At 49.3% G+C, this 27,877-nt stretch overlaps 1 protein-coding gene across 1 annotated transcript in view; it reads right to left on the reverse strand.

The window, feature by feature from the left end:
* Positions 1-2,093: 2,093 nt before the first annotated feature.
* The window catches only part of LOC120407164 (prolow-density lipoprotein receptor-related protein 1-like), a 38,885-nt gene continuing 13,101 nt past the window's right edge, over positions 2,094-27,877 (reverse strand). The window contains exons 9-33 of the mRNA XM_039542635.1: positions 27,492-27,660; positions 26,915-27,083; positions 24,118-24,343; positions 22,909-23,034; positions 22,042-22,266; positions 21,031-21,342; positions 19,838-20,050; positions 19,154-19,372; positions 17,912-18,127; positions 17,091-17,329; positions 16,214-16,343; positions 15,263-15,441; positions 14,330-14,510; positions 13,147-13,365; positions 11,746-11,929; positions 10,507-10,708; positions 10,263-10,427; positions 9,373-9,570; positions 8,259-8,805; positions 7,325-7,453; positions 6,415-6,522; positions 5,899-6,135; positions 4,755-5,274; positions 2,813-2,933; positions 2,094-2,174 (exon numbers count right to left, since the gene is read on the reverse strand). Of these exons, the coding sequence (XP_039398569.1) occupies positions 2,145-2,174; positions 2,813-2,933; positions 4,755-5,274; positions 5,899-6,135; positions 6,415-6,522; positions 7,325-7,453; positions 8,259-8,805; positions 9,373-9,570; positions 10,263-10,427; positions 10,507-10,708; positions 11,746-11,929; positions 13,147-13,365; positions 14,330-14,510; positions 15,263-15,441; positions 16,214-16,343; positions 17,091-17,329; positions 17,912-18,127; positions 19,154-19,372; positions 19,838-20,050; positions 21,031-21,342; positions 22,042-22,266; positions 22,909-23,034; positions 24,118-24,343; positions 26,915-27,083; positions 27,492-27,660 (5,264 nt within the window). The 3' untranslated portion in view covers positions 2,094-2,144. The remainder of the gene's footprint in view (positions 2,175-2,812; positions 2,934-4,754; positions 5,275-5,898; positions 6,136-6,414; positions 6,523-7,324; positions 7,454-8,258; positions 8,806-9,372; positions 9,571-10,262; positions 10,428-10,506; positions 10,709-11,745; positions 11,930-13,146; positions 13,366-14,329; positions 14,511-15,262; positions 15,442-16,213; positions 16,344-17,090; positions 17,330-17,911; positions 18,128-19,153; positions 19,373-19,837; positions 20,051-21,030; positions 21,343-22,041; positions 22,267-22,908; positions 23,035-24,117; positions 24,344-26,914; positions 27,084-27,491; positions 27,661-27,877) is intronic.

A 27,877-nucleotide genomic window follows, 5' to 3' on the forward strand; every position in this document is an offset into this window, starting at 1 on the left:
TGCTTGTACAAGCTACTCTCCACCCCCTTTCTCCAGCAGGCAGGGCCATTCCTGCCCTCCAGTTCTAGCTCTACAGAGCAGCTCTAGGGCTTAGATAAAATCTCCAACCAAATGCTAGAAACTAATGCACAAACTAGCACAGCTTCTGTAACTGACAGGCAGCAGAACAGCCTGACCTACTCTGCTCCCAAGCTGGAGAGCTTCCAGCTGCCACCCCCAGGAGCATGAAGCCAGCAGGCAGAGATTTGGCCAGTTTCCTGTAGCAACACACTGCTCACTCCAGGGGATGGCATTAACCCTCTGCCTTAATGCTCTTTTGAAGTGAAAAAAGAAAAAAGTTTCCAAAACCGTCAAAGTAAACTGTTTGGACTCCCAATCTTTTCACCCCAGAGCAGTGTTAGTTCAGCACGTAGTTTGTTCTCCCAAAAGTGTCTAGTTTTGCCCAGCTCTATATTAGATGACCCCCTCCCCTTCGGGGAGGTTAGCACCTCAGGCAGGTGCTATGTGGGGTTGAGACAGCAGGTTTCTAGAGGTAGGTTGTGGTGAACAGTCTGGGAGGGAGAGGGTCCTGCTACAACATCTGCTATTTTCACAGCAGCTGCCACTTCCCTCAGGAGGCCCCTCCCTGTCCCTCTCAGGGCAACGGCACCTTGAACCTCCAAGGTAGGAGGTAAGTCACCATCTGGAGTTGGTACAATTCAGATGGTGTCACAGATCCAGCTGGGTGTCCCCTTTCAGCCACCCACCAGAAAGCTGTGAAGGGAATCCAGGCCCCTACAGCCCCAGCTGCTCCAAGCCTCTTGGAGCCTAGCCCTTGCCCCAGTTGGGGGGTCCCAGCACTCTTGGGGTGCAGACCCCATCCTGAGACCTGGAGCTCCCTGCTGACCTGACTCTCCTGCACTTAGAGACCCTCTTCCAGAACCCCACCCCAAGGGTGGAGCCTTTGGGTCACTGGTAACTCTCCAGTGGCACAGGGTACAAGTGAAGCATGCACATGGCCACACTGCACAGGCCATTTAGTGATAGCAACATCCTCTCTGCAATGCCCATCACTAGCTCACCCTTCCTGGGAGGGGACCATCTGGACTTAGGAAAGTACGCAGGGTTTCTAGCCTACCTGAGGCAGAGGGAGCATGTAGGGTGGCCTCTTGTTCAGAGGGGTTTTCCCCAGCTTCCCTCCTGCCCAATGCTGCCTCTTGCTTAGAGGCATCCAGTCACCTCCATCAGGAAGCACCATGCCAAGCTCTAGCCACATCTGTGTATGCATTTGTAGAACTCCTGGCATTTGTAGAACTCCTGGCTCCAATGGACCCTGAGCCTAGTTGGGGGTCTCCTTCCCCACTGGAAGTTTGGGGCATCCAGGTGAGATTTCATTCCACACACACACTGCAGGGCCTTGTTTGGCAAACTAGGACTCTAGCACAAGGACTCACCTGGGTTGTCTGAAGGACCATTAAGCCACATTCTACTGAAGGGCAGAGGCAAAAAACCACATGCTCTCATTTGGTGAGAGTAGGTCTAAGATGCTGTGTACCCCTTTGACCTCAGAGCACTTCAAAGGCTAAAGTTCTCTAGACAAACAGTTGTGGCCTTGTCTGTTAGAAGCCCAGATGGTGCAGACCCCAGTTAAACTGATCAGACATGCTTGACTAAGAGCCATGGGAAAAGGGTTAATTTTACTCCACTTGCAAGACATTGTGTTGCTCCCATTTCATTAGCATTGACAGGGGGTATTCTGTACTGTTTGGGGTTTAGCATCAGCTAACACCAGTATCACAAGCTTACTGCTTACCCAGGCTGCTCAAGCCAAATCTGCAGCCCTACAATGGGGTTACAAACTCTAGGCTTTTCCTTCAGTTACTCTTGGGTAAAGCACTGTCCTTGCAAGGTGAGGCTGACCCTGGACCTACAGAAGAGCTATAGCCACCCAATTGCATGCGACTTACACAGATTCATGTTTTATCACATCTGTGCAAGTAGCCATATTTGCATCAGAACATCCATACCTGAAGAGGAGACATTGACCAGGAACTATTTACTGACCAGCATTTGCACCAATACTAAGTTGAGGGATTTGTGGCAAGACACTAAAGGATTCTGCAAATGTTACTTTATTGAGAGAATTTCAGTTTTCCAACATGAAGTTATTCTGTCTTCATAGGAGTTACCAGCTCCTGCAAGGAGACAAGAGAAAGCATTAGATTTTGGCATTAGTTTGTGTGCCAAAGGCACAATTAGTCTCCCCCACACTGCACTGCAGTCTGTTAGTTGGAGAGTGGTGCCCTGTGCCTGAGGACCTGGCTAGTTTACTGCCCATGTGATAACCCATGCAAGGTTTTGCAGTAAGTGAAGAGCTGCTGGCCCTTGGTCTCCATCCAAGAAGCTTCTTAGATGCAAGCCAAAATAGTGGCTATTTCCAGTCCTTGGAGCAGTTAGGGCTCCAAGAACCTAATTTTTAGTGGTGCAGCAGCATTTGCCTTAGGGAGTTCTGCCCCTGTAAGGCAGAGCTTGGATGCTTAGTGGTCAGTGTCTTCCCCTGTTTGGTGCAGTACAGCTTTATCCAGTACAGGACATTGGGTGTGCATTTAAGCTACTGGGTCTTTTAAAAGGGCTTTGAGAAAGGTTGGATAAGTTCACAGGCACATTCAGGCCCTGTGCCAATAGAAGTAGCACTCCTTCCCCACCCTCTAGAAAGGTTGGGTCAGATATCCCATGTGTGGGTCTACCTAAAGGTAGGTCAGGCCGATGGGATGCTTGGCTGACCAAAGTCAGAGGTCCTGGAGTCTAGGAGACACTCCAGTTGCCTTCTCACCTGTTCTTTGTCATAGGCTTCATTGATGAAGGTCTCATCATTTGTGAGGTTCTCTTCTTCCCCGAGGTCGCTGTCCTTGTGGTAGCTGGTCAGAGTCCTAGAGGATGCTGTACTGGAGGTCCTGCATTGGGAGAGTAAACACTTCTGAAGCAGTTACACTCCATTGGTTCCTACTAACTACAATGCAATGAGCTGTCAGTCCTCTGTAGGAGCCTTGGACCAAAAACCTAGCATGAGAATTGCTATTCAAAATAGCAATTCAGGGACACCACAGGTGCAGGTGGCTTTTGACAGCAGGGCCCTGCACAGCAGGCTGAGTCATGGAAGCACTGGACAGACAATGTTTGCCAACTCCCATTCTAGACAGACACATGCCTCCTGTTGCCTTAAGTAGTCTTACCCCTCCCCACCACCAGCCATACAATCCTGCAGTGGGGATGCGCTTGAGGTGATGCTTGTAGGGTGTCAGGTTTAGAGCCTTTTGTTGCATCATATTGCAAGAAGCTGGAGTCTAATGCATTGAAACCCTCTCAATATGGATCTGGCATTCCATGATCCCCAGGTTAACTATTAAGTTGTCTAGCAAGATTGGTCGTAGCAGTCTTTAGAACTGCAGTTCTAGGAGTATTTCTATTTACAGCTCTCCAGGAAACAAGCATTTGGTTTTGTTCCAATAGCATGTGCAAGACATGTTAAGAGCACATCTACATTTTAAATTGGAGGTATAGTTAGCATGTTAACTTGACCAGGCCTAGTACTGGTATGTCTCAAGATGGATACACAACTTCTGGCTCTAATGTAGCTATACTGTTAGCAGTACTTTGCCACAATTAGGGATTCAAACTTTACACCATGCTGTAGAGATAGTTGTGGCAGATGTCTTATGCCAGTTGAACTCAAGATCGTTCCCTTGACACTGCACTAAGTTCCCAGTAGTGCCAGTGAACCCCTCATGGTTGGCACATGGATGACTGAGTGTTGGTGGCCCATAGGATTTTAGGACCTGGTCTGCAGAAGCAGCTGGGAAAGGCCCTGCTCTACACTGTATGGAGTAGGCACCAGTCAGGTTCACCTTTTCACCCTCTGACTTGGTGTGGAGTCTCCATAGGAAGTGACAAGAATGGGGGTCTGAGATGAAGGAAGCAACCCATTCACAGCCCCCAGTCTGGGCCAGGTGACCTGGAGCTCTGATTTAGTGCTGTTTAAGAAGCTTGGATCTGACAAGGCTTGAGGGGCCTGGGGAAAGGCCAACAGCAATAGCTTTGTGATGGCATGTACACAACATTTTACGGCATCCAGCTTTACTAGTTTAGAGCCATGCTTGTACTTTGAGGGAGACTTTACTCTGTTACTATATCAAGGCTGCTCCTCTGCTAGACACCACATTAGGGAATAGGTAAGGTACCCCAGCTGCACAAGGCTTGTAAGCTTGATGAGACAGGCCCAAGGAAGCCCCTGCCCATACACACCAGGTTAGGCTGTTTGGAGAGGTTCTTTTCCTTAGAAACGGTCCAAGACACAACCCCCTCTCCCAAACAAGGGTGTGTTTTTAATAGTCCATGTGCATAGGAAGCACCTATTAGCAATACAGTCCAGTGCGGGCAGCCAGGTTACAACTGCTTGCTACATAGAGATTCACAGAACCAGACTAGACAGGACTGTTATGACCACCTGCACAGCACAAAGTTAGACACCTTGTTTGTGCTTCATGAGCCATTCAGAGCATTTGGAGGAATTGGAACCAGGCTCCCCCTAATGCATCCTGCTGTAATTTACACTGCACAGCATTTACTTTCACAAATGCTTAATACTGACATATGGTTCAGTCAAGCTCCTATTACTGCTCAAGCTTTATTTTAGAGACTGAACATTCAGGTAGCCAGCGATCAGCTGGTGGAAAACCATTCTCATTATGAAATCAGACATAAGGAGAGAGTCTTACCTCTTTCGGGTGTGTTGCCTCCTCATGTAGACAAAAGCTCCCACCATTGCCATGACTATTAGCAAGACTATAGCTATGCCCAAGATAATGGGACCAGTGGTAGATTTGACCTCGGTCTTTTCACAGTAATCACCACTGTACCCCAACATGCAGCTACACTTCACTCTGTCCTCTTCAATGGTGCAGTCCCCTCTCATGTTGCAGGTTTCACTGCTGCAAGGTTGGGGCTCTGAACCACTTTCAACACTCTCAGGTGATGGAGAAGGTTCTTCTGTATATTCCCACATACTAGATACAGTGGTCCTGCTTTCTCTGTATGGGGGCAGGGTCTGGATAGCTGGGGTTTTTCTTCTGGGGTATTTGGTCTCTTTTGGGTGCAGGTATCGGGTTCCGGTGATAGGTCTTTTGGTGGTTGTCTGGACACGTGTTGGTGCTAGTGCTTCCTCTTCCTTTCCAAAGCCCGGCTTTGCTGGAGTTGAGGCTGTTGCAGAGCTGGGTTTCTTTCTGTCCAGGTAGTTGCCTGGAGGAGAGAGTATTTGATCCCATTTCATATCAAGAGCTGGTTTGGAGTTTAGTTTATCTTAAGTGGATTAAAGGATAAAGCTCTCAGTATAGCTTGGAAGTGGGACAAGTAGGGGGAAGAGCTAAAAGTTACCTGGGATAATGTACTGCATGAACATGTGGAACCTATCACCTGGTCTGCCTCACTGCAGGTAGACTTGCTCAGTGGCTCTTTGGTAATGAATCCAGAGGGGTTTATTGTGTTTAATGCTTCCATAGCCACCAGTCTCTGTTCAGAGTTCCAGGGGCATGGGAAGGGTCTTTCCTGCATCCCTTGAGCAGGAGGGATCAGTGCTGCACTTCAGAGACATTGCTGCCTACCACCCTATCTTCTGTTGGGGAAGGATGCAGGTTTCACATTGCAGACCAGTGATACCAAGGCATGTGTTTGGTAGAAATGAAGACTGGACTAATTGACCAGTAGCTGTTTTAAGCTACCAGGGCAAATCTCATCTCAGAGAATGGAGTAGGGAAGATTTGCTTAGGGTTAGTATCCCTAAGCAGAGGGCATGAAACTAATGTTACAAGTCTCTGGTGCCAGAACTCTAGGTGTGCCACACTGTGTGTAACAAGAGTTACTCACAAGCCAGTTCATCAGATCCATCCAAGCAGTCATTGTGGCCATCACAAGCTTGCTCCCTGGTAAAGCATTTCAGACGATCTTTGCAGGCTTCAAGTGGTTCAGGGCACGTCACAGCTCTAGTACATTCAGTACCGTGCTCTAGATGGTACCCGACGGTGCATTTGCAGACCCTTCCCTGATGGTTTGGCAAGCAGAGCTGGCTGCACCCCCCGTTGTTCTCCGAACAGCCGTTACTGCCTATGAATGGCAAGTAAGTATGACACAAGGGTGACTACCATTCTTAAACAAAATGTCAGTCTCCTGGATGTGGTCAGTCAGCAGGAGGTGGTCTGGACTGGGGTCCCAGCTAGAATGCCTTTCATATGGTGGTCACCACCTCAAGTGGAGGGAGACCAAGAAGAGACAAAACACAGGTAGACCTGCTTAATGCCATGGAGACAGTCTCTAGGAGGGGGGTTTAATTCTGGTTTTATCAGGATTTCACCCCTTTATACCACTGCAGAGTTTTAGACTCACCTTGTTGGGTGAACTTGCTGTAGATTTTCAAGTCCACAATCTTCTGGTCCACTTGAAACCACCAGTTTTCCATAAGTTCCAGTTTGCTATGCCACACTCTAGTTGAGCCTAGCAGACAGGACACTGATTCAGTGCTACAAGTCCGCTTTCCACTTGCGCTAATTATACATGCAGGACCAACAGTGAGGTGTGTGTGCGCACCAATATGATAAATTTCTCCTAGGGTACAAGGATCTGCTAGAAACTGACAGTTTGAGCCAGAAGTTTAAGATGTCTCTTCTACATATTCAGGATGGGTCTGCAGGTAGACATCTAGAACTAGAACTGTCTCACTCCAGCTTGAGATGGGAGCATTTACAACACTATGATGATCCAAAGGCCCTACATAGAGGTTCTCTCCCTGCCCGCCCAAAGGCAGGCTACATTAGGTACCACTTGCAGAAGTCCAATTTGTGCCTTTAGAGTGCAGAGTTTTAGACTAGAAGAGAGAAGTTTACCCAACTACCCCCTTCTTGTCCTAACCTAGAAAAGGTTCAACTGGAAGCCCAGTACACTCTGCCAGAGTGCCAGTATGCTCAAACCAATCCAAGATTGGTAGGGATCTTGTTAAAACCCACACCAAGCTGGATTAATTGGGCACTTCCCCACACTCAGTGGTCATAAGCCAGGGAGGGGAGGGAGAGAAGAGAAGACTAAATTTAAGATTAAGCCCAAGTTTGAATCTAGATGCAAGTGATCAAAGATCATTGGTAGGCACAGGACAACATGCTATCCATTTACAGCATTAGGGACTCCTCTCCCCCCTCCCCCAATATAGAGCTATCTATTCTAAGAGCTGCTCTCCCTGGACATGTTCCTTTTATTAGTTTAAGGGATGTTATGGAAGGGTCTGTTACTGCAACTAGCTTACCATTGTGGGTTGGGGTTGTCCAGACCATCATCCCTTCACCAGCCGCAAAGAGTGTGAGGCCATGCAGCCCTCCCCGAATTAGCCTGAACCTGGAACCATCCAGCTGAATGCTTTCGACAACGCCTTTTGCTACAAGAGGAAACATCTTGTTCACGTTTCAGAGATGAAGATTGACACAGATGTGTCAATGTGACTATTATCCAGCTAGGCTGGATTAAAGACATGAAGCAAGAGGTGTTAATGAACAGCATGTCTCAACCTTTAGAGAATAATGGGGTGCATGCTTGTGTAGTGTCACCAAGCCCTGGTGGGGCAGTTCTGTTTGTGAACTATTTATAGAGGCTTGCAGGTAGCAGGCTAGTGTAATGCCCCTCAAAGAGTGGACTCACTGCTTTGCTGAGAGGCCTGACCTTTCTAACGTCCCGTAAGTCAGTGTGCTGTATCAATATCTAGCCACATACCACATGGACATCACACACCAGCTGTGGCCACCAATTCTAATTTTGTCATGCTCTCAATTAAAGGAGTATTACATGCATTTGAAACAGGCTCATTAAGCTCTGCAGTTCAATTTTAGGATGCCACTCCAGCAGTGGTACAGCATACCACTCTACACTGCTATGATGTCCACTACAGTATAGCCAAGGAGCATTTGGGTTATTAAGCTTGCAATCCTGAGCTGTGGTTTTGCTATCTTCCACAGAAGATGAACAGGCATTCTGTTTGGCTAAAGCAATGCTTGCCTCCAGGAAGAGATGTGTTGGCACCAGACTACATGGGTCTCAAATATGCTTGTAAGAGGCCTTGCAGTGAACATGCACCAGTACACTAACCATAGCTAGAGATTCCCTGCCCTGGAGAGAGTTTGCAGCTTAGTGGAGCCACATTGGCAAGCTCCTGTATTCTCCAGGAGAGCCAGGTCTCCTGTACTTACCATGGTCAGCCCAGTACAGCCGAGTGCCAAAGTCTCCAAAAGTTAGGCCAACTGGCATTTGGGATTTCCTCCAGAGCACCTTCCTTTGGCTTCCATCCATGGAAGCACACTCGATCTTTGGGCCAGCACGATGGTTCTCCATACCCAAGTCAGCAAAGCACATCATGCTAGTAGGTGGGTGCAGCACAACAGAGAATGTGCGCTGGAGCTTCTCGCTGATCAGCACAAGAGCATAGCGGCCGTTTGAAGTTGCAACTCGAATGTCTGGAGTCTGGCTGTCAATCCAGTAGATGTTGCCACTCAGCCAGTCGAGAGCTAGAGATACCACAGTGCCCCCCACTGGCACCACTCTCTTCCAGGACAGTTTGCCAGAATCCTTGATTCTCAACAGCCTGATGTAGCCATCTTCCCGATCAGCAAAGTAGAGGGACTTATCTCGCACTGAATAGTCTATTGCTGTCAAGTAATCCACACTGGTAAGAGGGAAAACCCTGTGCTCAGGAAGCATTTTGCCCCTGGCTGCAGGGGGCAGCTTTTTCAGATATACCTGGAGTTAGAGAGAAAAGATGAGTGAAATATCTTAGTCCTGTTGTGCTTTAAGTCTGAGATTTACTGTAGGCTTCCCAGGGAGGGGAGGGGGAGAAGGGAGAAAGTATGAGGATACATTCCTAGATCAGCCCATCACTGTTTAGTCCTTCAGAGCCGCAAGGGACAGATTTCACTTTCTGAACCACAGTTTAGTAGATTAGTTTCACAACACAAGGGTGGAGTCTAGTTCTTCCAACTGGTGTTGGGCTCATATAGTGGTGATGGATAGGATCTGAGTTCATTTGGCCAGTCATGCAGAAGTACATGCACACTTCAAGCAGCACACACTAGGTTGTCTTTACTGGGGAGACCATGATAAGCAAGCAAGTTTACAAGTCAGCTTGCTGTTACTTCTCAACACTGGAGCCATTTCTTGGCTCATTCCAGGAAGCTGTGGGTTATAGTCTGTCCTAGGACAGAGCCACTGCAGGTTATTGTTACAGAATCCTCTCCAGGTCATGTGTCTTGAGAGCTAGCCTATGGGACATGCTTATTTTCCCCGTCTGTCCCTGTAGCAGAGTGGTACCTGAGTAATCACTGTTGGGGCAACCAGGAACATGAACGCTGAATCCTTAAGAGGAATGCAGTTCCTCTCATCAGCAAGCACTTCTCCAACTGGACACCGGCAGCTTCCTTTGTGTTTTGGGTTCAGCAGGCATAAGTGGGAGCAGCCAATTTCCCGACAAGGGTTAGAGGCCATTGGCTGTAGCACTTCATGCATTATCTAAAAGAAAGGCCTGGCAGTCAGCACTAGTGAACAAAGCCACCACAAGCATCTCTACAATGCAAGCCCTCTGTTCCCTTGTGTTTGTTTTCCTCATGCAGCTATACACCAGAAAGGTGACCTGGGGTCCACAACAGGAAGAGATTGGTTTACATTGACCTTTGAGTGGGAGGCCCAGCAGGGAGGGTAACTGGTGGGACTGAGTTTGAGGATAGTATAGAAGCATTTGGATGCGTGTTAGGGAAGAACCAGTGCAGAGGACGAGCCATGCAGGGTTAGCTGCTGCAGGCTGGCCCTTGGCACCAGGAGACTTGAAGTTGTGTGTTCAGAGGAATCAGTTCTTGTCTCATATGAGGGGGTCAGATTTGACTAGCTGAGAGTCACCACAGGTGCAGCCACTAAGGAATCAGGACCCAGGGAGCCATTTTGAATGGCAACATGAGGGGGGTTAAAGGTTTCTCCCTAGATAGCTTGGCTCCCCTTCGAGAGGCCACCCCACCCTTCAGGAACACCATGCCTCATGCACAGTTCCCAGGGAATTGTTGGGTCTGGGTCATTGGGAGTCAGCAGCAGGGTAGGTTTTGTGGGAAGGGAGAAGAGCCCCAAGGTGTAGGGCTAGTGGGGGGCAGGATGGGGGAGGAGAAGCATCTGTGTGTGTCGCACACAGTTAGAGTCTGCTGGGTTGCAGGTACCTTCAGGCCATAGGGCTGCCCGTGACGCTTGATCAGCACAGTCCTGTTCTTGCCGGTCCTTTTGTCCACTTTCTGCACAGTCCTGGTTTTCATCTCAGACCAGTAGGCATCATCCTCAAACACGGCTACTGAGAAAGGGCTCTTGATCTGGCTCAGCTGGAACACCTAGGAGACAGGTTAAGTCCATCAGACGTGGCGAGTCTGACGCCAGGCAGGCCTGCTGCTAAGGCTGGCTGCACAGTACCTTTATGCCAGTGCCATCCAGGTTGGCAGAGCCAATGCAGTGAAGCTTATCATCAGACCAGAAGATTCTCCAGCTCAGGAGGTCAAGAGCTATGCCAGTCGGCCAGCCCAGCCCTTCGTCAATGAGGATTTTCCTGTTGCTCCCATCCATGCCAGCTTGCTCTATTTGAGGTTTGTCCCCTATTTCAGACCAGTACATTAAGCTATACAATGGGGGAGAAAAAAATAGGTATTTCAGCCACTGTATCAGTGTTGAGATCTGTCTGCAACACCAAGTTGCTCATTACAATTTGCAATGCACCTATTAGAGCAGATTTTCAGAGGGGTCTTGCACTTTGGGCTGAAAGCAGAGCATTTCCATTATCTGAATATTACCTTTGCCTCAGACCCCAGGGTGGAGATTCTGAAGTAGAGTATTTCAGACTTGGTGCTTTTAGCCATGTAAAGCCAGCTCAGCCACTGTTGGAGAAAAGTGTTCTCCAAATGGCTCAAATTATTGTAACTGCTGACTGTTCGGAACAGGAATGCAGCTTGTCTAGACTAGGCTGATGGTGTGTGCAGGGGTTAGTACAGTTTTAATTAGGGGCAGATGTGGGAAGGTAGTAGGGTGACCAGATGTCCCAATTTTATAGGGACAGTCCCAATTTTTGGGTCTTATATAGGCTGCTATTACCCCCCCACCCCCTGTCCTGAATCAGCACATTTGCTGTCTGGTCACCCTAGAAGCTAGTCTACCATCCATCCCATGCCCTGCAGCCAGGAAGGAGCATTCCTCTCATCCCTACAGAAAAAGGAATTAAGCAAGGTCAAGGCTTGAGTCTAGCTGTTTTGAATTGCTAGTTACTTGTTCTCCTGCAATGAGGCAGCTACTACATTGTGTCCAGCACACTGAGTACCTGGCATGTGATGACACTAGACAACAGAAAGCTTTCCACAGCATTAGGTTGAGGGGAGGCAGGCATGGTAGTGTAGCAAACTGTTCAGTACAGTACCCAGCTTGGGGCTATATTCTCATCTATGTATGAAACTAGCACCCTGCTGGCAATTAAGTTTAAGTTGTGCACCACCAGTGTCTACCTCTCTGTAGCCAACACTAGTTCTCATTTCCCACTGCAGCTCAGATTAGATAGCTTAGTTCACGGGGGAGGGAGTTGCAGCCCATCTTCCATTACTGCACCCTCTCTCCAGCTGGATGGTGGCTGCTGCATTGTGAGGGTGGGGCAGGAGGTTAGAGCCTTACCCTTGCAGTGGTTGCAGAGCCAGTGAGCGAGGCTGATCTAAGTCTCCATCCAGAACCACGGTGTACTCTGGGTTGCCTCTCCAAGTGGCATTCAGCCAAGTGGCCAGCAGCTCTCCTGCTGTCCCGTCTGTCCAGTAGAGATTCCTCCCGATCCAGTCCACTGCAATGCAGTCAGACCTGATGCCTGAAACCAGAGCCACTTACAGGTTAGTCTTTCTGAAGAGGGCTGAGGAAGACAGGACAAGAGTCCCTGCTGAGGTAGCCATGCCCTGGGTGAGGCGAGGAGGAGACATGGATTCTAGGTACTCTTCACTCACAGGGGGGGTGGGGGGGGCAGAGCACCAAAGCAGCTTTAAGGTTGACCTTTAAGGAGTGACGATTATGTTGAATGGGCTCTGGGGGCATGGCCCTGCTTGCTTTGCCAGGCACTAGACAGTGTGCCTGGAAGGGGACCAGCTTTGTTTAGCCAAGAGGCAGCTGGATTTGATGTGCAGCCAGTAGTGTTGGTTTTAGCCTGTCCAGGTTTCAGGCTGCTACAGACATGTGGGGCACACGAGAGCTGAGCATTGCCAAGTCAGTGGGTACCAGAGAGCCTGAAGGGTCTGGAAGCTGCTGGGGGGATTTGGCAGCTAGGGGGCAATTTTGTGATCATGGGCTAAGCCCACTGCTGGCCTGCCTGTCAAGTGAGATGCCAGAGTGACTAAAATCTTTCTGCTCTAGGCCTATACATGGGTGTTCACAGCTTAGCTGCATGTCAGGCTGTCTGCAGACTCAGGAAGAAGCAGCTCTGTGTTTTGGAAGTTCCTTTCCAGGAAGGCTAGAAACAGGAATACTTATTTGGGAGCACAGTTCAGCAAGTCTGGGGCTGTGGGACACTGCGCCCAGCATTCAGGTTACTTTACCCTGACAGCAGCTAGTTCCCTTTGCTGGGGCACCTGGTTTCTGTACTGGACACCATTAACTACTCTAAGACATGAGAGCAATGATACTGAACAGCTGACAAGCTGCACATGTCTGCCTGATTTAAGAGCCTGGGACACATCAGGCCCAATTGTCTCCAGTTAAGGGTGGGGTGGGGGAGAGAATCTGTCACCCAGTGCAGGCTCTGCCACTTGGCTACAGACTCTCCACTTGGAGTAACTGCAGATGCAGCCAGTAACAGTCTTGGGCAGTTCTCCAGAATGCAAGGATGCTGGAGGTACTGAAATCCAGTTGTGACCCTGCTGTAACTAGTTCCTGCAACCTGGGGCTAATGAGAATACGAGCTCATCTTGTCTAGGCTTTGTTTTCCCTTTGTGGTGCCATTTCAGGCAGGTCAGCCAGCCATACCCCTCCTGCAGAAACCAGCAGCTAGTGATTGCTGCAAGATTTGGGGAGGGAAAGTTGAATCCTATGCCCCACCTTTCACAAGTGTTCCTTTCTTCTTGGTGTTCATGGTTATCCACTTGATACTTTCTGCATTGAGATCCATCCAAAAGACCTTCTGCTCCACCAAGTCGTAGTCAATAGAGAAGATGATCAGGTTCTTGTCGGTTGTTGTCAGGACATCCTCTTTCAGACTCCTCAGCCCATAGAGCAACAGCTCAGACTGGATTGCTACCAGCAATGTTGGCTCTGACCCTACAATCAGGCAGAACCCCATGGGCAGGAGAATGTTAGTTCCTCTAGAGCAGCTGAGATTATCTTCTCTACCCCAGCCAGACACCACTCCCAGCACTGGGTAGTGAGCCTTGGGTAGATATGTGAACAGGCAAACATGGCAAGGTGGTGGTGGTGTCCCTGGTTCCAGGGAGCTAAATCCCCATCTTTGACAACCAGAGGACACTAAGGGAGAGTTGTGCTAACATCCTGGAGACCAAAGGCCACTGAGTTCTGTAGCAGGCCAGCCCTACAAGGGAGGCTGTTCTGATGTTACTGACAGACCCCAATGCGGAGGGATTCCCTCTGGCTCCAAGAGGTCAGTGGCCAAGCTGTACCCTAGAACACTGGCTCCCTCTGGGTGTCAGAGCCCTAGTATTGTATGAGCTACCCCTCCTCGCACAGGGAGGACATTAGCAGCTGTGTGCAATCTCATCTGCAGGAAGCTGGCAGCAGCCTGGGTGCTGCCCAATTCACAGGCTGGGTGTTGGCTGCTAGCCAAGCTGATTCCATGGCTGTGAGCTTGTTAGGCCCACAGGCACCAACAGATTAAAGCTCCAAGGAAAGGAGCAGGATTAAGGAAAAAGGACGAGAAGCCCATGACCTGAGACTACCCTAGTTGTTCCAGGGCTCAGAATGATCAGAGCATGTGCAGAGTCCTCTCCACTCTGAGACTGTTCAGAGGGGAACATGGATCTGTGGGGCTTGAGGCTTTAGACAGGGACAGGATTCCAGTGGGTTCCCCTGGGCTCAGGTCTCCCTGGCATGCTGGGTAGGGAACACCTCATACAGGGGCCACCAGATCAGACTAACTTCCCGTACACTGAAGGGGGTAGCGGGAGGGCTTTGTTGGAGATCTGCCCACAGAAGTCAGGTCCCTTGCCTGGGAAGGGCTCAGAGCCCTGTTCCGAGCACTGCAAGGAACTAAGGGTCATTGTGGTCTTACCAGTCACTTTACATGTGTGGGCATCTGGTTCCAGCAGGTAGCCTGGGTGGCAGGTACAGCTGTAGGTGCCGTTTGTATTGACACAGGTCTGACTGCATGGCTCATGCTCTTTGCACTCATTGATGTCTGTGCAGGAGACTCTATTGCTGCTCAGTTTGAATCCCCGTTGGCAAGCACACCTCTGAAAGCAGAGAGTTGTCAGCTTGCCATGTTCCTCTAGCTAGTCAGGCTAGCAGAGTCCCCAGGGCAGAGGCCATTTGGGACTCAGGCTTGCAGAGCCTACAGTAGGATCCACAGACAGGGGCCTAATGGAGGTTAGGGCCAAGAGCACTAATGGGGGGCTCGGACCAGCCCCATTGCTGGGGGAGGGGATATGCTGCAGCAGTGCTGGAGCAGCTGCTTCACCTCCTGCAGAGGAGCAGCAGTTTATCCTGCTTCACCCCTTTGGGAGCCTGAGGGAAAGCAAGGCAGGAGTTCAGCTGGTGCTGAGTGGGTTGGCCAGCTACACCTGCAGGGGGCTCACCAGAGTGGGGCTTGCTGGTATAACATGGAGGGACAGATATCCCAAGTCCCAGTTGTGGCCCTTGACTTTCACATGTATGTGTAGCCTGGGCTGGACAGACTCCCAGCCATATGGTCACATGGCCATCTGGGTGGTTCAGTATTTGGAGAGGCAAGGCCTTCTGCTCACAGGGAGGAGGCTGTCAGGTGACTGGGTGTCAAGGTGTGGCCAGAGGGATGATACAGGACAGATTGGCTGCAGCTGCACTCAGTGAGATATGGGCTTGCTTGAGAAAGTGACAAGCAAGATTACCAGGAGGGGAATGGGAGACCTAGTCAGGGAGCCAAGTAGGGGGAGTTTGTTCAGACCCTGCTGGAGGCTCCCTGTACCAACACTAGGCAATAGGAGTTCCTTGAGTTCCGTTTACTCACAGGTCCATCAGGTGACTGGTAGCAGATCTGAGAACAGGGCTTCCCACAGGGAGACAGACACTTCCCACCTTCGTCCGACCCATCTGTACAGTCCTTCTTGCCATTACAGACCAGGGTGTAGCTGAGACAGTCGTGAGTCCCACACTGGAATTCATGGCTCTGGCACTTCCTAGGCTCACCTGTTGAGACATTGTTTTTTACTGGCCACCACCCTAGGACAGATCAGGGTGTTGATGCACAGATAGATCTGCTGCTCAATACTACACTGAGGCTCTCGTGATGTGCTCCTAGGTTAAATGGAGGTTTAAAACTGGTCATCTTGTGACAGCTCAAGACCACGACAACAACATTTATCTTAAAATGGCTCAAGCTAATGGCTCAGTAGTTAGAAGCCTACAGTGCAGTATGTTGTAGTTGCCAGTACCTGGTATGTTACATGAATTTGTAGATTTACTACTAGCTTAGTGTTTCAAAAGTGTCTGAAGTGTTATGATTCTAGAACACTCCATTTAGTCATGGGCCAAACTCTGCTTCCCATGGTCATGGATTAGAGACTTTGAGGGGGAAACATGAGAACCTGAGGTGAGGATACCAATTTGGCCTGGTGTTAGAGATCAAGTAGTTTTGAAAGCCAAAGCCACCTCTTACTTGCACCTCTTATGTTTTATCATGAGCTGGAGTACAAAATTGATTGTTAGAGGCCATGGTGTTTCAGGTGGTTTTAATAAGTGAACTTTCCTATTGTCCTTTGGACTGGTCCCTGCTGTAAGAGGAAGGGGGAACATCAGTAGCTAAATACAGCCAGAAGTCACATAAGATAGTGAGCTATGTATGCAAATTGAGGAGAGACCCAGACACGGAAACCCCAAGTCTAAAGAGCCTCTATCAAAGCAACAGCTTTGTCAGCAGGGTCTCTTTCGGTGTAGATTAAGTTTTAAAAAGCTTCCTTACATCCTGTTTCATCACTGCCATCTCTGCAGTCTCTCTCCCCATCGCAGCGCCAGATGTCTGGAACACACTGGTCTCCACTGCTGCAGGACCACTGCATTGCACTGCACTGGAGTTTCTCATGCTCACAGTCCTGCAGACCAATCACAACATTCTGTAAAGGCACCATAGGCTAGGGGGAATGGGACAGTCAGAGCCTTGTAACCCTTGCTGGTCTGAGTATTGCATCTTAACCATGGCAGGGCAGGGGCTGGTCCCCAGATGCCTTTTCCACTCCTCCCTCCCTACCAGGGGCATCAAGAGTGGAGAGTCCTAGCTTAAGGACTTCAGCTTTTCAGAGGACTGAATTAAGAGAACTTATATGATCCCTGGCAAGAGAATTTCTTAACAGGAACATTAGCATGTAGGACACCAGGGCTTCTTTTTTTGGAGGCCACCTTTAAGCTTGCTCCCTGTTTAGAGAAAGCTACGGTATAGGGTCAGCGTTAGTCTGCAGTGTATTGGCAGAGGGTCAGCTGTTTCTTGCTAGAGTTTCTAGACTATGAAAGTAGTTTGTGTGCCCCACCCCCCAAAATCCTGCATCAGCCCCAGATACTGGATTACATGAGGGAATGCTCTACTGTAGGCCTTTGGTGCTAAGTTATGCTTCTCCAGCTCATCCTTCAGTGCTTTAAGGAACAGGACAAAACTGCTTTAGAAGAGAATGTTCAGACTCAAGATTCTATTGGTTGGACCTCTCAGATCCCATTAATCTCTTAAGGGCTATTAGCAGGTCTGAACTCAAAAAGGAGAGGACCCCAGTACTGCAGACTCCCAGTGCTAAGTTTTGATTCCCCACCCAAGCCCCTGGTAAGTTATGTAGTAGCCTTGTTTCCAATACCTGCTCATCGGTTCCATCCTTGCAGTCTATATCCTCGTCACAGACCCAGTCCTTCGGCACACACTCCCCACTTCTGGAGCACTTCACTTCCCCCAGGCGGCACAGCAGTGGTTTGGGGACTGCACAGCCCTCCTCATCAGAGTGGTCCTTGCAGTCGTTGTCCCCATCACAGCGCATGGAGTAAGAGATGCATTGGCCACTCTTGCACTGGAATTCAGATTTGCTGCACTCTTCACGAACTGCAAGCCAGAACTGCTGTTTAGTCTAGCTTGAGCTGGCTTCCCCCAGAGTATATATAGAGGATGCACTAGTACTTTGAGTGTATGAGAATAGGCAGGGATGTATCAGCTGTGTAACAGGAGTGAAGTTTAAAGGGAAGCCCATGGTGGGGCAGCCTAGAAGGCTGACTGAAGACTAGTGCTATTGGTACTCTGGCTGTCCTAACGCCATATTCTGCAGTGAAGCAGCTATACACTCCACTCCAGCTGAAGATTGAGGTGTAGGGTGAGCTAGTTCCCAGCACCCAGACTTGCTGCCTTGAGAAAGAGCCCTGTGTGGTAGTGGAGACCCAGGAGACAGGATATCAGACACCATTGTCTTGGATCACTTTAGACATGTGCAATGTGTGATAAGGGGACTGGGGGTTCTATGCTTCTCTAGATGGTGTATTCCTGTAACATGCTGCTCTGCCAGGGAAGAAGTACAAGCCAGCCCTAATCCTAGTCTGCAGTACCTGCTGTAAAGGAATGCTGCCTGAAATTCCCTTACTACCTATTACACCATGAGCCAAGGAAATCCAAACGCATCTCTGCTGGTCTTACCACAGCCCTGCTCATCTGTTTCATCAAGGCAGTCTGGGTTGCCATCACATAGCCAGCTCTCTGGGATGCAGCGCATGTTGCTGTCACAGCGTAGAGCACAGTCTTGGGTTGGCTTCCAGCAGCCGAGCTCATCTGAGCCATCTGGACATTGCTGCACACCATCACAGTGATCCTTCTCCTCGATGCACTTGTTCCCACTCAGACACTTGAAGGCTCCTGGGAGGGAGGGCACAGTGTTAGCCAACCATGCACATGGACTGAGCAAAGGTGAGCCTGACTCTGCAATTGCTAGTGCTTTGCTACGCACGGAAGGATTATGCATGATGAACAGGTCGCCTAACCTCACTTGCATGTAGGCCAGCTTTGCCACAGCTACCTGAATAGCTTGAAGCTTACTTCCCACAAGTTTAGATGGTTTTTTTGGGGGGGGGTGAATTATAACCCCTAGGTATTTCTTGCCTTAGACAGGAAGGCAGGCCTCTAGAATCAGAGAGACTGGTCATGGAAGACTTGTGTCCCTAGAAGGATGGAGAGCATGGCCAACTCCCACCTGCAGTGAGCAGGATGTCTTCCTTTAGTGCCTGTGTGAAAGAATGAAAGATACCTCACCCCACCCCACCAGTATCCTGGCACCAACAGGGCTACTATACTTTTAGTGGATGTATTGTAAGTGAAGGCAGAATTCAGTCCCATTACTGAAATCCACAGCTCTTGCTGGATCACATGCTGGAAGGGGATGCAGTGCTAAGGGGAGGTTAGAGTGTCAGTCACTAGAGACCACAGTTTGTCAGTGAGGACAGTCACTTGTGATAGACAAAACCAGCTCTATTCAGAGCTCAGGCAAAGTCTGTGGGTCTAAATCAGATGGGAACGTCAGAGCCCCTTTCTGTAAGTGTGTTACTAACTGTAGTGTGGGAGTATCAGTGTTTTGTCAGAGGTTCTCTTGACTGACACTGGAAGTAGGAAACTGATTTTTAGGACAATAGGCAAGGAAGTTATGGGGCAAGTCTGGTCTAGTTTTGTCTGCCTCTGATGGGAGCCTGGCCTTCCCATGGTGGGGGAACAGGCACATAATCCATACACATGGGCTGAAGAGTAGCATGGCCCCCTCCCTGCACACAGCTCCAAGTCTTTAACAGGGAGTAACCAGAGGTTGCTGCTAATGGACACCACCTTGTCCTTTGCCGGTCACTCAGTGGTTAATGCTGCTGCTATGTTTGAGCCCATGCAAACAGATTGTACCTGGAGTGTCACACAACTGAGAACAGTCTTCTTCATCAGAGCCATCCTTACAGTCCCTCTCCCCATCACACAGGTACTCATGGGCGATGCACTCCGACCCATCTCGGCAGGGTATCCAGGTGCGAGGACAAGACAGAGGTGGCATTGCTGTTGTCTCCTTAACCACTGGGAGAACGGTTGTTCTGGATGCAGGTGGTGGAAGAGTCACTGGCTCTGGAACTAGAGAGGCTTCAGGTTAGTACGGTTCCCTTGCAGTGCTGGGAACCAGCTTGGCTTTCAGTCTCTCCTACAGAGGAATATCACCCCCAGGACTGTCTGCTCTGGGGGGGGCCACAAGAGTTATCCTCAATGACTTAAGCCTCTCAACCCTGTTCAGTACAGGGAAACTTTACCCACCATGTCATGCTGCTAGCGAGCCAGCAGATGAGCATGTGCCTCTTTCAAGAGCCAAGCATGGCTGTCGGAGCAGTAGTGAAGTGCATCAATACCACCACCACCCCCCTCCCAATACCTGGCTAGCTGTTAGCAGCTAAGATGCATCAGTGCTAAAAAAATTCTTCTGCTTAAGGGCCTGGGCAGGGCTGAGTAGCTGGCTTGGAACTGCTCTGCCAGCAGTAACCACAGCCAGTAATGCCACAGGTACAGGTTAGTAGAATCAATTCCAGGAACCATGTAAAAGCTTACCTGTCTCCAGCGGCATGGCCAGGAATGCTACTACTTTCTGTATATTGGCTTCTTCCACAGTGGTAACAGGCTCCATTGTTCTTCTGTCCCATAGCAGGAGAGTGGTCTTGTTGACAGACACCAGGTAGGGTTCATAGGCAGCTGCTATCCCATATGTCCAGCTTGTCTTCAGAGTGTCTTTTCGATGCTTAGTAAGACTCAGAACTTGCAGGCCTGCAAGACAGACCAGTGCTAGACTGCTCTTGTACACAAGAGGCTGCCCATTAAGCTAGTGCCTGTCAGGCATGTGTACCCAAGGGACCCTATGTATTGGCTTTAAAGCCATTTGCTTGGTATGTTTAGTGATTGTCAGCACTCCAGTAGGTGCTGCTCCCCAGCTGTTGCTTCCTTCCTGCTGCTTAAGGAATGATGTGCTAAATGTTTATCTACCAGGAGTTAGTGGAGGCAGGTTGAGTGCCCCTTGGGATTCAGGCAAAGCAAACTAGGAGTTTCCTTGTGTGAGGCTACAAGATGCCATTATAGGCTATGGTGTCCTGGTAATTTACCTAACACTGTACATCCCTAATGGGACTGGGGTAAGATCTCCCCATGTCTTGGGCATGGAACGTCCTTGAGTAGGGTTGAACATTCAGCTGTTATTTGAGAACTTGATCCACTGGCTGCAGAGTCCTCTCTAAACTTGCCTACATTAGCAGCCAATGGCTTCTTAAGACAGTCCTAGCCATTTGAGGGACAGATGGCAGAAAAGTGTATTAGGGGACTTCACTTATCCAGCATAGCTAGCTGGAATCAAAGCTTGCCCTTTGCTGGCTCTTAAGGCAACATCCCTCCCAGACCTTCTGTGCTGCTACTACTATCTGCAGATCAAGATAAGGTCCTGCCTTGTTCAGCACAACATCAGTGTGTCTGGCTGCTAACCTCAGGGAGTCTATACAAGCTTCTTTGCAACACAGTGGCACTTACTAGCTTTGGCTACCTATTGGAATGCCCAGCACATGTGCCTACTGCTGATCTTTGAGCTAATGTTGCTGTTAAGGTGAAGCCATTTGTTTAGGAATCTTGCCTGCAACTATAGAGTTGAGCCCCTCAGTAAATGTTTACTGTTAAGGGTCATGATGAGTCTAATCTAAGCCATCAGCCTTGCTATGTCAGCTGCAATGCCATTTTTAGAACACTAACAATTCAGCTCTTACCCAGGTCTTTTGCACTCCAGAGGATGCTGAAGGACTTTGTGTCTAGAGCTATTTGAATGTCTCCTGACCAGGTTTCATTCCAGGCATCATGCATGTCACCTCCAGCCAGGCTCAGCTGCTGGAGAGGTTTTCCATTCTCAAGCCAATAGAGGGTTGCTCTCTGCCAGTCTAGAAATGTGTGTGTTATGATGCTCTTGGAATGGTAGAGCACGCTGGTTGCCATGCCAATGAATCGGGTAACTCGGATGTCAGTTCTGTCACATGACAGCCAATAGATGTCGCCAGAGGGTATATCCACAGTGGCTGAGCAAACTGCAGGAAGAAACATCACGTCAGTGACCAGCGACTCAGGCACCTTTGAAGTCCATTTCCTAGGGAAGGGAGCGCCGAGACTGGAGCACAAGTTCCTTTGCCAGGATGTTCGTACTCAGACCTGCTAGACAGCAGGTCTGGCCTTGATTTGTATCGTCAGGTGCTATTACTAGAGAGCACTTGTCTGCTACTATGGTATGTTACATTGAACACAAAAGCTTTGTGTTCAGCCACTTCCCCACTCCAGTCTTCCCAGTGGACTGGGCACCTTTCCCACCCAGGTCCCCATACTTGTGACACTGGGAGCCAGTATCAATGGTAACAGACCCTCTGCAGCCCCACACAGGATAGTCTTGGCTGCCCCCAGGCCTCCTCATTCCCCTCCCACTGCTTTGAGGGGGAAGGAGGGTTTGTATTGGACCGCCAGAGTCAGGACCTGGCTGCCCCTTGCCGGAAGGAGAAGCAGTTTGAGGCGCTTTCTCTCCTGCAGGGGGAAGCCGGGCCCAGGGGGTTCTGGCACTTCCAAGGTTTGGGTGAATTGGTAAACTAAAAGTTATGGCTAAAAAAGTTACAGGACTATCCTGTTAAAAGCCAGAAAGTGAAGGTAGTTAGGCATGGACGTCAGTCTGATTTGTTGTAGGATTCTTTGTAAAGTGCCTGTCCTATAAAAGAGGTGAAGTCTCAGCTTCAGTGTCTCACCTGGCAGCCCAGTCTGGATGGCTTCTTTCCTTCGTGGGTGCCCAGTGAAGCGCATCAGGTCCCCTTCGTCATCTGTCCAGTAGAGGGCATCTCTTTTCCAGTCGACATCCTGCAGGTGTATGTTCTGTGGCCACTCCACCACCAGGGTGCTCTTTAGAGCCAAACCCTTCGGGCCCACTTGCAGTAAGTAGATCTTTTTGTCAGTCGAATACATGAGGGTCAGCTCTGTGGGACAGGTTAGTGCCAGGGTTAGATCACTAATGCATGGCAAAGCCAGGATGCTAGCCTATTAGATTAGAAAGCCGACTATCCTAACCCCATCCAGAAACAAGCTATCTGCAGTCTCTTGAGCAGGCTGATGTCAGTCCTTCCTACAGAGGTGGATCAGGTTTCGTTTCTTTGGAGCCAAGAGGATCTCAAGAATGCTCCCTTTTAAACCTCAGGGGAGCCCCCTTTGCCAATTGGTGCTGGGTGAGGTGTTGGGGGAGTTCCAAGCTATGTAGGGCAAAGACTTCAGCTGAAAGCCATGAGCTAGCCAATGCAGTAGGAGTCCAGACTAGTTACCCTGCACTGCTGTAGAGGGCAGGTTGCTTTGAGGGAGTGTATTCAGATGTCCCCTTCATCCTGTGCTGGAGCATCCTCTCCCCTTTAGAGGGGTTACTGGCACTCAGGCCAGTCAGACTGTGCCTGACTGGAGCACTGACTGGCCAGGAGGAGGATAGTGTTGGGATGGGAGAACTGGGTTCTGTGGGTGACACCATGCAGGGAGTGCATTGCTAGTCTGACAGCCTCCCAGGGCAGCTGTTGAGTGAGTAAGTTTAACCCCCCCCCCCCATGACAACTCCATGTTTAGAGCCACAAGCCTACCTGCACACTTGCCAGAAGGCAGAAGGAAAGTGCCCTCTGGGCAAGCACACTTGTAGCCATTTGGATGGACAGGTGACAAGAGGCAGATGTGACTACACAGTCCTGGAGCACATGCTGTTGTGTTCCCTAGAGAGCAAGGCAGTTGGCATTAGATTACTCTGACAACATTAAAATAGAGATTTGGCCAGAGTCACTGGCAGTGGATTATTCTCTGGACGCCTATGACAGAGGAAACCTAGTACAGAGTCTTGGTACCTGGAGCAAGAAGGTCCTGACAGCCTGTCCTGGAGCAGTGCTTCACTGGCCAGCCCAGGAGCCCACTAATGTTTCCTCTGGGCCACTCAGGCTGTCAGCTAGAGGCAGCCAACCCCCTCCTCCTCAGCTGTAGTGCTGAAGCATGTAGACGTGCAGGACCATCTCCCAGCCACCTTAACTTAGTAAGAACTTGACTGAAGTTCTGCCATTTGACCTGGAGTCTGAAGGACAGCCAGTGATTCTTTAGGCCCCAGTTCTCAGGTACTCCCCATCCTTGCTCAGGGGCAGGGATGGGATGCAAGGGTGACTCAAAGTGGGCTCCCCTTGTTGTGTCTGTGCAAGTTTGGAGCAGCCCAGAGGCTGCTCCAGGGCATCATGGTGCCCTTTACAACCAACCCCTTAGGGCCCCCACCTGCAGCAAGTACATCTGAGCATCCTCCTCCCACCAGGAGTCAGAATAGGTACAGCAGAGTCTGCCCATGCCAGGAGCTGGGAGAAGGCCCAGCACGAGCACTTGGGGTATCCCTACTCTGACCAGGGAGACCCTCTGCACAGGGATGGCATATTCATGCCCTGTAAGCCCCACCTCACCAGAAGGCTTTGGCATTGACAGACCAGGAATTTACTGACTAATCAGATCAGAACTGTCTTCATACCTCATCTGAAGTTTCCCAGTGCCTTTGGGGAAAGGAACCCTTCCCATTAACATACAACAGGACTGGAGTGACTAGTTCAAGCTTTCGGTAGCTCCTGCACTGAGTCACCATATGGGAGCTACTCAGCTAGCAGAGCAGGGAACTGAATTGAAGTAGTGCTGTTTGCCACTCAGCAAATTACCATGATGGGTACTGGGAGCCAGGCTCTGCCTTGTTGTAGAATTGGTGAAGTTGCTGCAGCATAGTTGGATTCCACCCCCAACAGTTGGGGGGAAAAAAACACTCTGCTCAAACTTACTTGGAGGCTGTTGGAGTTCATGCAGCACAGTGAATGCAGAGATGGTGCTGTTGAACAGCACCACTTTCTCCCCTGGTGAGCTGCGGGAGGCATAGAGAAGTTTCTCTTGGTCTGACCAGAAGAACCAGTTCTCAAACACCATGAGTCCCAAAGGGTCCTGATCTTTCAGTAGCATCTCTGGAAAGGAATATCGCCCACTGCCATCCACCTTTATGGTTTCTATGGACTGAAAGACAGGTTGATTGATGGGTCAGTATTGGGGTACCACAACTCTCCAGGATTACCAGTATTCAGTGATGCAAGAGTTACTCTATAAAGCACATTCCTGAACAGGAGCTAGTTGTGACATCTCTTTTCATTAGTGTTTGTAGCAAGCTTCATGGACAGTTTAGTTTTGCCCAGAAGTTACTTGAACTTCAGGTCTGCAGGCAGCTCTAGTTCATGCAAGATCTAGCAATCCTGCAGAGACAGGATCACACCCCGTCTCTTGCTGGGACAGTTTGCAGTGGCTAGTGAGCTAGTTACCTCGGAAGAGAAGCCATTTGTAGAGCAGAGTACAAGGCCTTCAGAGCTATGAGTTAGTTGTGTCTATATAATGTATAAGGGAAGGTGGAGTGATCTTTGTTGCCCTTTTAACCACACCTTTACTGCAGATGTCTTAGTAGGCAGTTTAAACTAGCCTTCATAGAATATCAGGGTTGGAAGGGACCTCAGGAGGTATCTAGTCCAACCCCCTGCTCAAAGCAGGGCCAATTCCCAGGCAGATTTTTGCCCCAGATCCCTAAATGCCCCCCCTCAAGGATTGAGCTCACCACCCTGGGTTTAGCAGGCCAATGCTCAAACCACTGAGCTATCTGATCCCTGGTACTCTTATGTAATAGGAAGGAGTATGCTGCTTCACCACTATGTTCACCATTTGTATATGGTTATGATCAAGGCATACTTGGATTTTCAAATGATACATATCTGCTGATCATCCTGTTGAAGTGTCTAACACTGCATGTAAAGTTATGAAAATTCACTATACAATTGTCACTGAAATACATTGTAATTCTGGGTAGTGCCCAAAAACCATTTTTTGTAGAGATTAGAGCCATCATCTATTTAACTGTCCATTCATGAGCAGGGGGAGGGAAGGTATAGACAAGAAATCTACATTGCAGGAACTGTCTCAAACCTTGTGTCCACATGGGACTGTCACCATGACTCAAGCATGTTTCTAGCACAAGTTAAAGGGGAGGGAAGACACTTGATTGCACCTCTCCTCCCATCTCTGCTCATGAGATCAATGACTCAGAACTGAGCAAAGTGAATAGCCATCCTAGGTTGGAAAGGGAGGCAGCCTGAGAGAGACATTTTGCTTTTAAGTTCATTTAGGGATCTGGATGAACTGGAGAAATGGTCTGAAGCAAACTGCATGAAATTCAATAAGGAAAAATGCGAAGTGCTCCACTTAGGAAGGAACAATCAGTTGCACAAATACAAAATGGGAAATAACTGTCTAGGAAGGAGTACTGCAGAAAGGGATCAGGGTCAGAGTGGATCACAAGCTAAATACAAGTCAGTGTAACACTGTTGCCAAAAAAGCCAAACATTCTGGGATGTATTACCAGCAGTGTTGTAAGCAAGACTGAGAAGTAGTTCTGCTCTGTGCCAATTAGGCCTCAGCTGGAGTATTGTGTCCAGTTCTGGGCACCACATTTCAGGAAAGGTGGACAAATTGGAGACAATCCAGAGAAGTGCAACACAAAGGATTAGAGGTTTAGAAAACCATGACCTATGAGGGAAGATTAAAAGACTGGGTTTGCTTAGTCTGGAAAAGCCTGAGAGGGGATATGACAGTTTAAAGTATATAAAAGGTTGTTACAAGGAGGGAGAAAAAAAATATTCTCCTTAACCTCTGAGGATCAGACCAAGCAGCAATGGGCTTAAATTGCAGCAAGGGAAGTTTAGGTTGGACATAAGGAAAAAACACTGTCAGGGTGGTTAAGCACTGGAATAAATTGCTTAGGGAGGTTGTCAATCTTCGTCATTGGGGATTTTTAAGAGCAGGTTGGACAAACGTGTCGGGGATGGTCTAGATAATACTTATCCCTGCCAGGAGTGCAGGGGACTGGACTAGATGACCTCTCAAGGTCTTCCAGTTCTATGAAGAGCTTGTTTTTCTTGTCTTGTGTTTGTAACCAATCACTTAAAACAAGTTTTAACTGCAGCAACAGATTTTATTTAAATCTGTGTTTAAGAATCTCTACTTGGGGTGGCAAGTCTGGTGCACCACCCACCCACCGTTGGAATGATGGACTATCCATGAGCTTGCACTGTCCAGGGTACTGAACAGCACAAGATGCACATTTCAAGGGAAGCAAGGCTAGGACTGGGGATATGTTGGTGTCACCCAGTATGCAGTTCATGAGTGACTTGTCAGAGTGCCTATTTGGCTAGGAGTAACTGTGCATGCCGAAGGCTGTGACCAGACCCTGGAGGGGTTGTGGCTCACCACAAAGCAGTGTAAAAGGCATCCCAGGCTGGAGAGCTGAAAGGGACACATCCCCCAGGGTGCTATTGGGGTTGCAGTCACACCCTGGCAGAGTAGGATTTTGGAAGGGTGGCTTAAAACAAGGTTTAGAAATTGCATCAAGTGGTAACATCTCTTCAAGCTCCTTTCCCCAGAGTGCAAAGCCCCAGAAGTGAGCAGTATGTTAGTGACCTGCCAGGGTTGAACTCATTGGGACAGCCAGCTATTTCTGAAGCTGATCCAATCAGTTATTGTAACCAGGAGCTAGAGAACTCCTTGTACCTCCTTATACTCGCTGATCCAGTACAGTCTGCCAGTTATGGAATCCAGAGTCAGCCCCAAAGGTTCTTCCATGGGGACAACAGCAAGCACTTGTCTGTCAGAGCCATCCATTCCTGCTGCTTCAATCATGGTCCTGCCCTTCTCACCACGATTCACCCAGTACATGTACCTGTGGGGAAGGTTACAGGACAAGGCTGAGTACTGCATTCTGGCTTGCTAGTGGCTATTCACATGCAGAGGTAATCATGATGCAGACTCAGGCTGCTCTAGGGTGAGCCATGCAGGTAGATGGATATCCCAGCAGAGCTCTAGGCTTGTTCCTTACCAAGGCGATGGGTCACCACATTTCAGGTGGCCTTGACACTGCTTCATACTGGTGCTTACAGCTGTTCTGTTGGCATGATGCAAACAGGTGCTCACCAACATGCTATTTACTAGATAGTGAGCCTTTAAGAGAAAGTTGCACTCATGGTTTCTAACGAAGGAAGAATCAAGCATCCAAGATGGAAGCTTAGAGGTTACACAGGCAAATCCAGACAGCTTTATAGAGTGGTTCTTGCCCACATCTGGTTCTCACCTTTTTGCTGGATACACAGTCAGCTGCTCAGGTACCAAGTTCTTTTCTAGCACCTTTATGTAGCCCCGGCCATCATTTAGACCAGCACAGATTGTCTGGGGGTGGCTGCTAGCCCAGTAGAGCTGCCCTGTGAACCAGTCTACAGATATGCTGTTCACACCTTGGACATCTAAGAGGCAAAAGGATTGTTAGTGATGAAGTCCCTGCTCCCTAATCCTCTATACCCCAGAGGCACCTACTAACCCCATGAAATCAGTGTCCCAGTGGAGAGCTCCTTTGTGTCAGATGCAGGGGAGGGAGGAGCCGTGTGTACATGACTAAGGACAGCACAGGACAGTATGGTCTCTGCTAGAAGAGGCCACCCCATAATTATGGACAAACTGTCT

Source organism: Mauremys reevesii, linkage group 5 (genome assembly GCF_016161935.1).
Source record: "Mauremys reevesii isolate NIE-2019 linkage group 5, ASM1616193v1, whole genome shotgun sequence".
NCBI lineage: Eukaryota > Metazoa > Chordata > Testudines > Geoemydidae > Mauremys > Mauremys reevesii.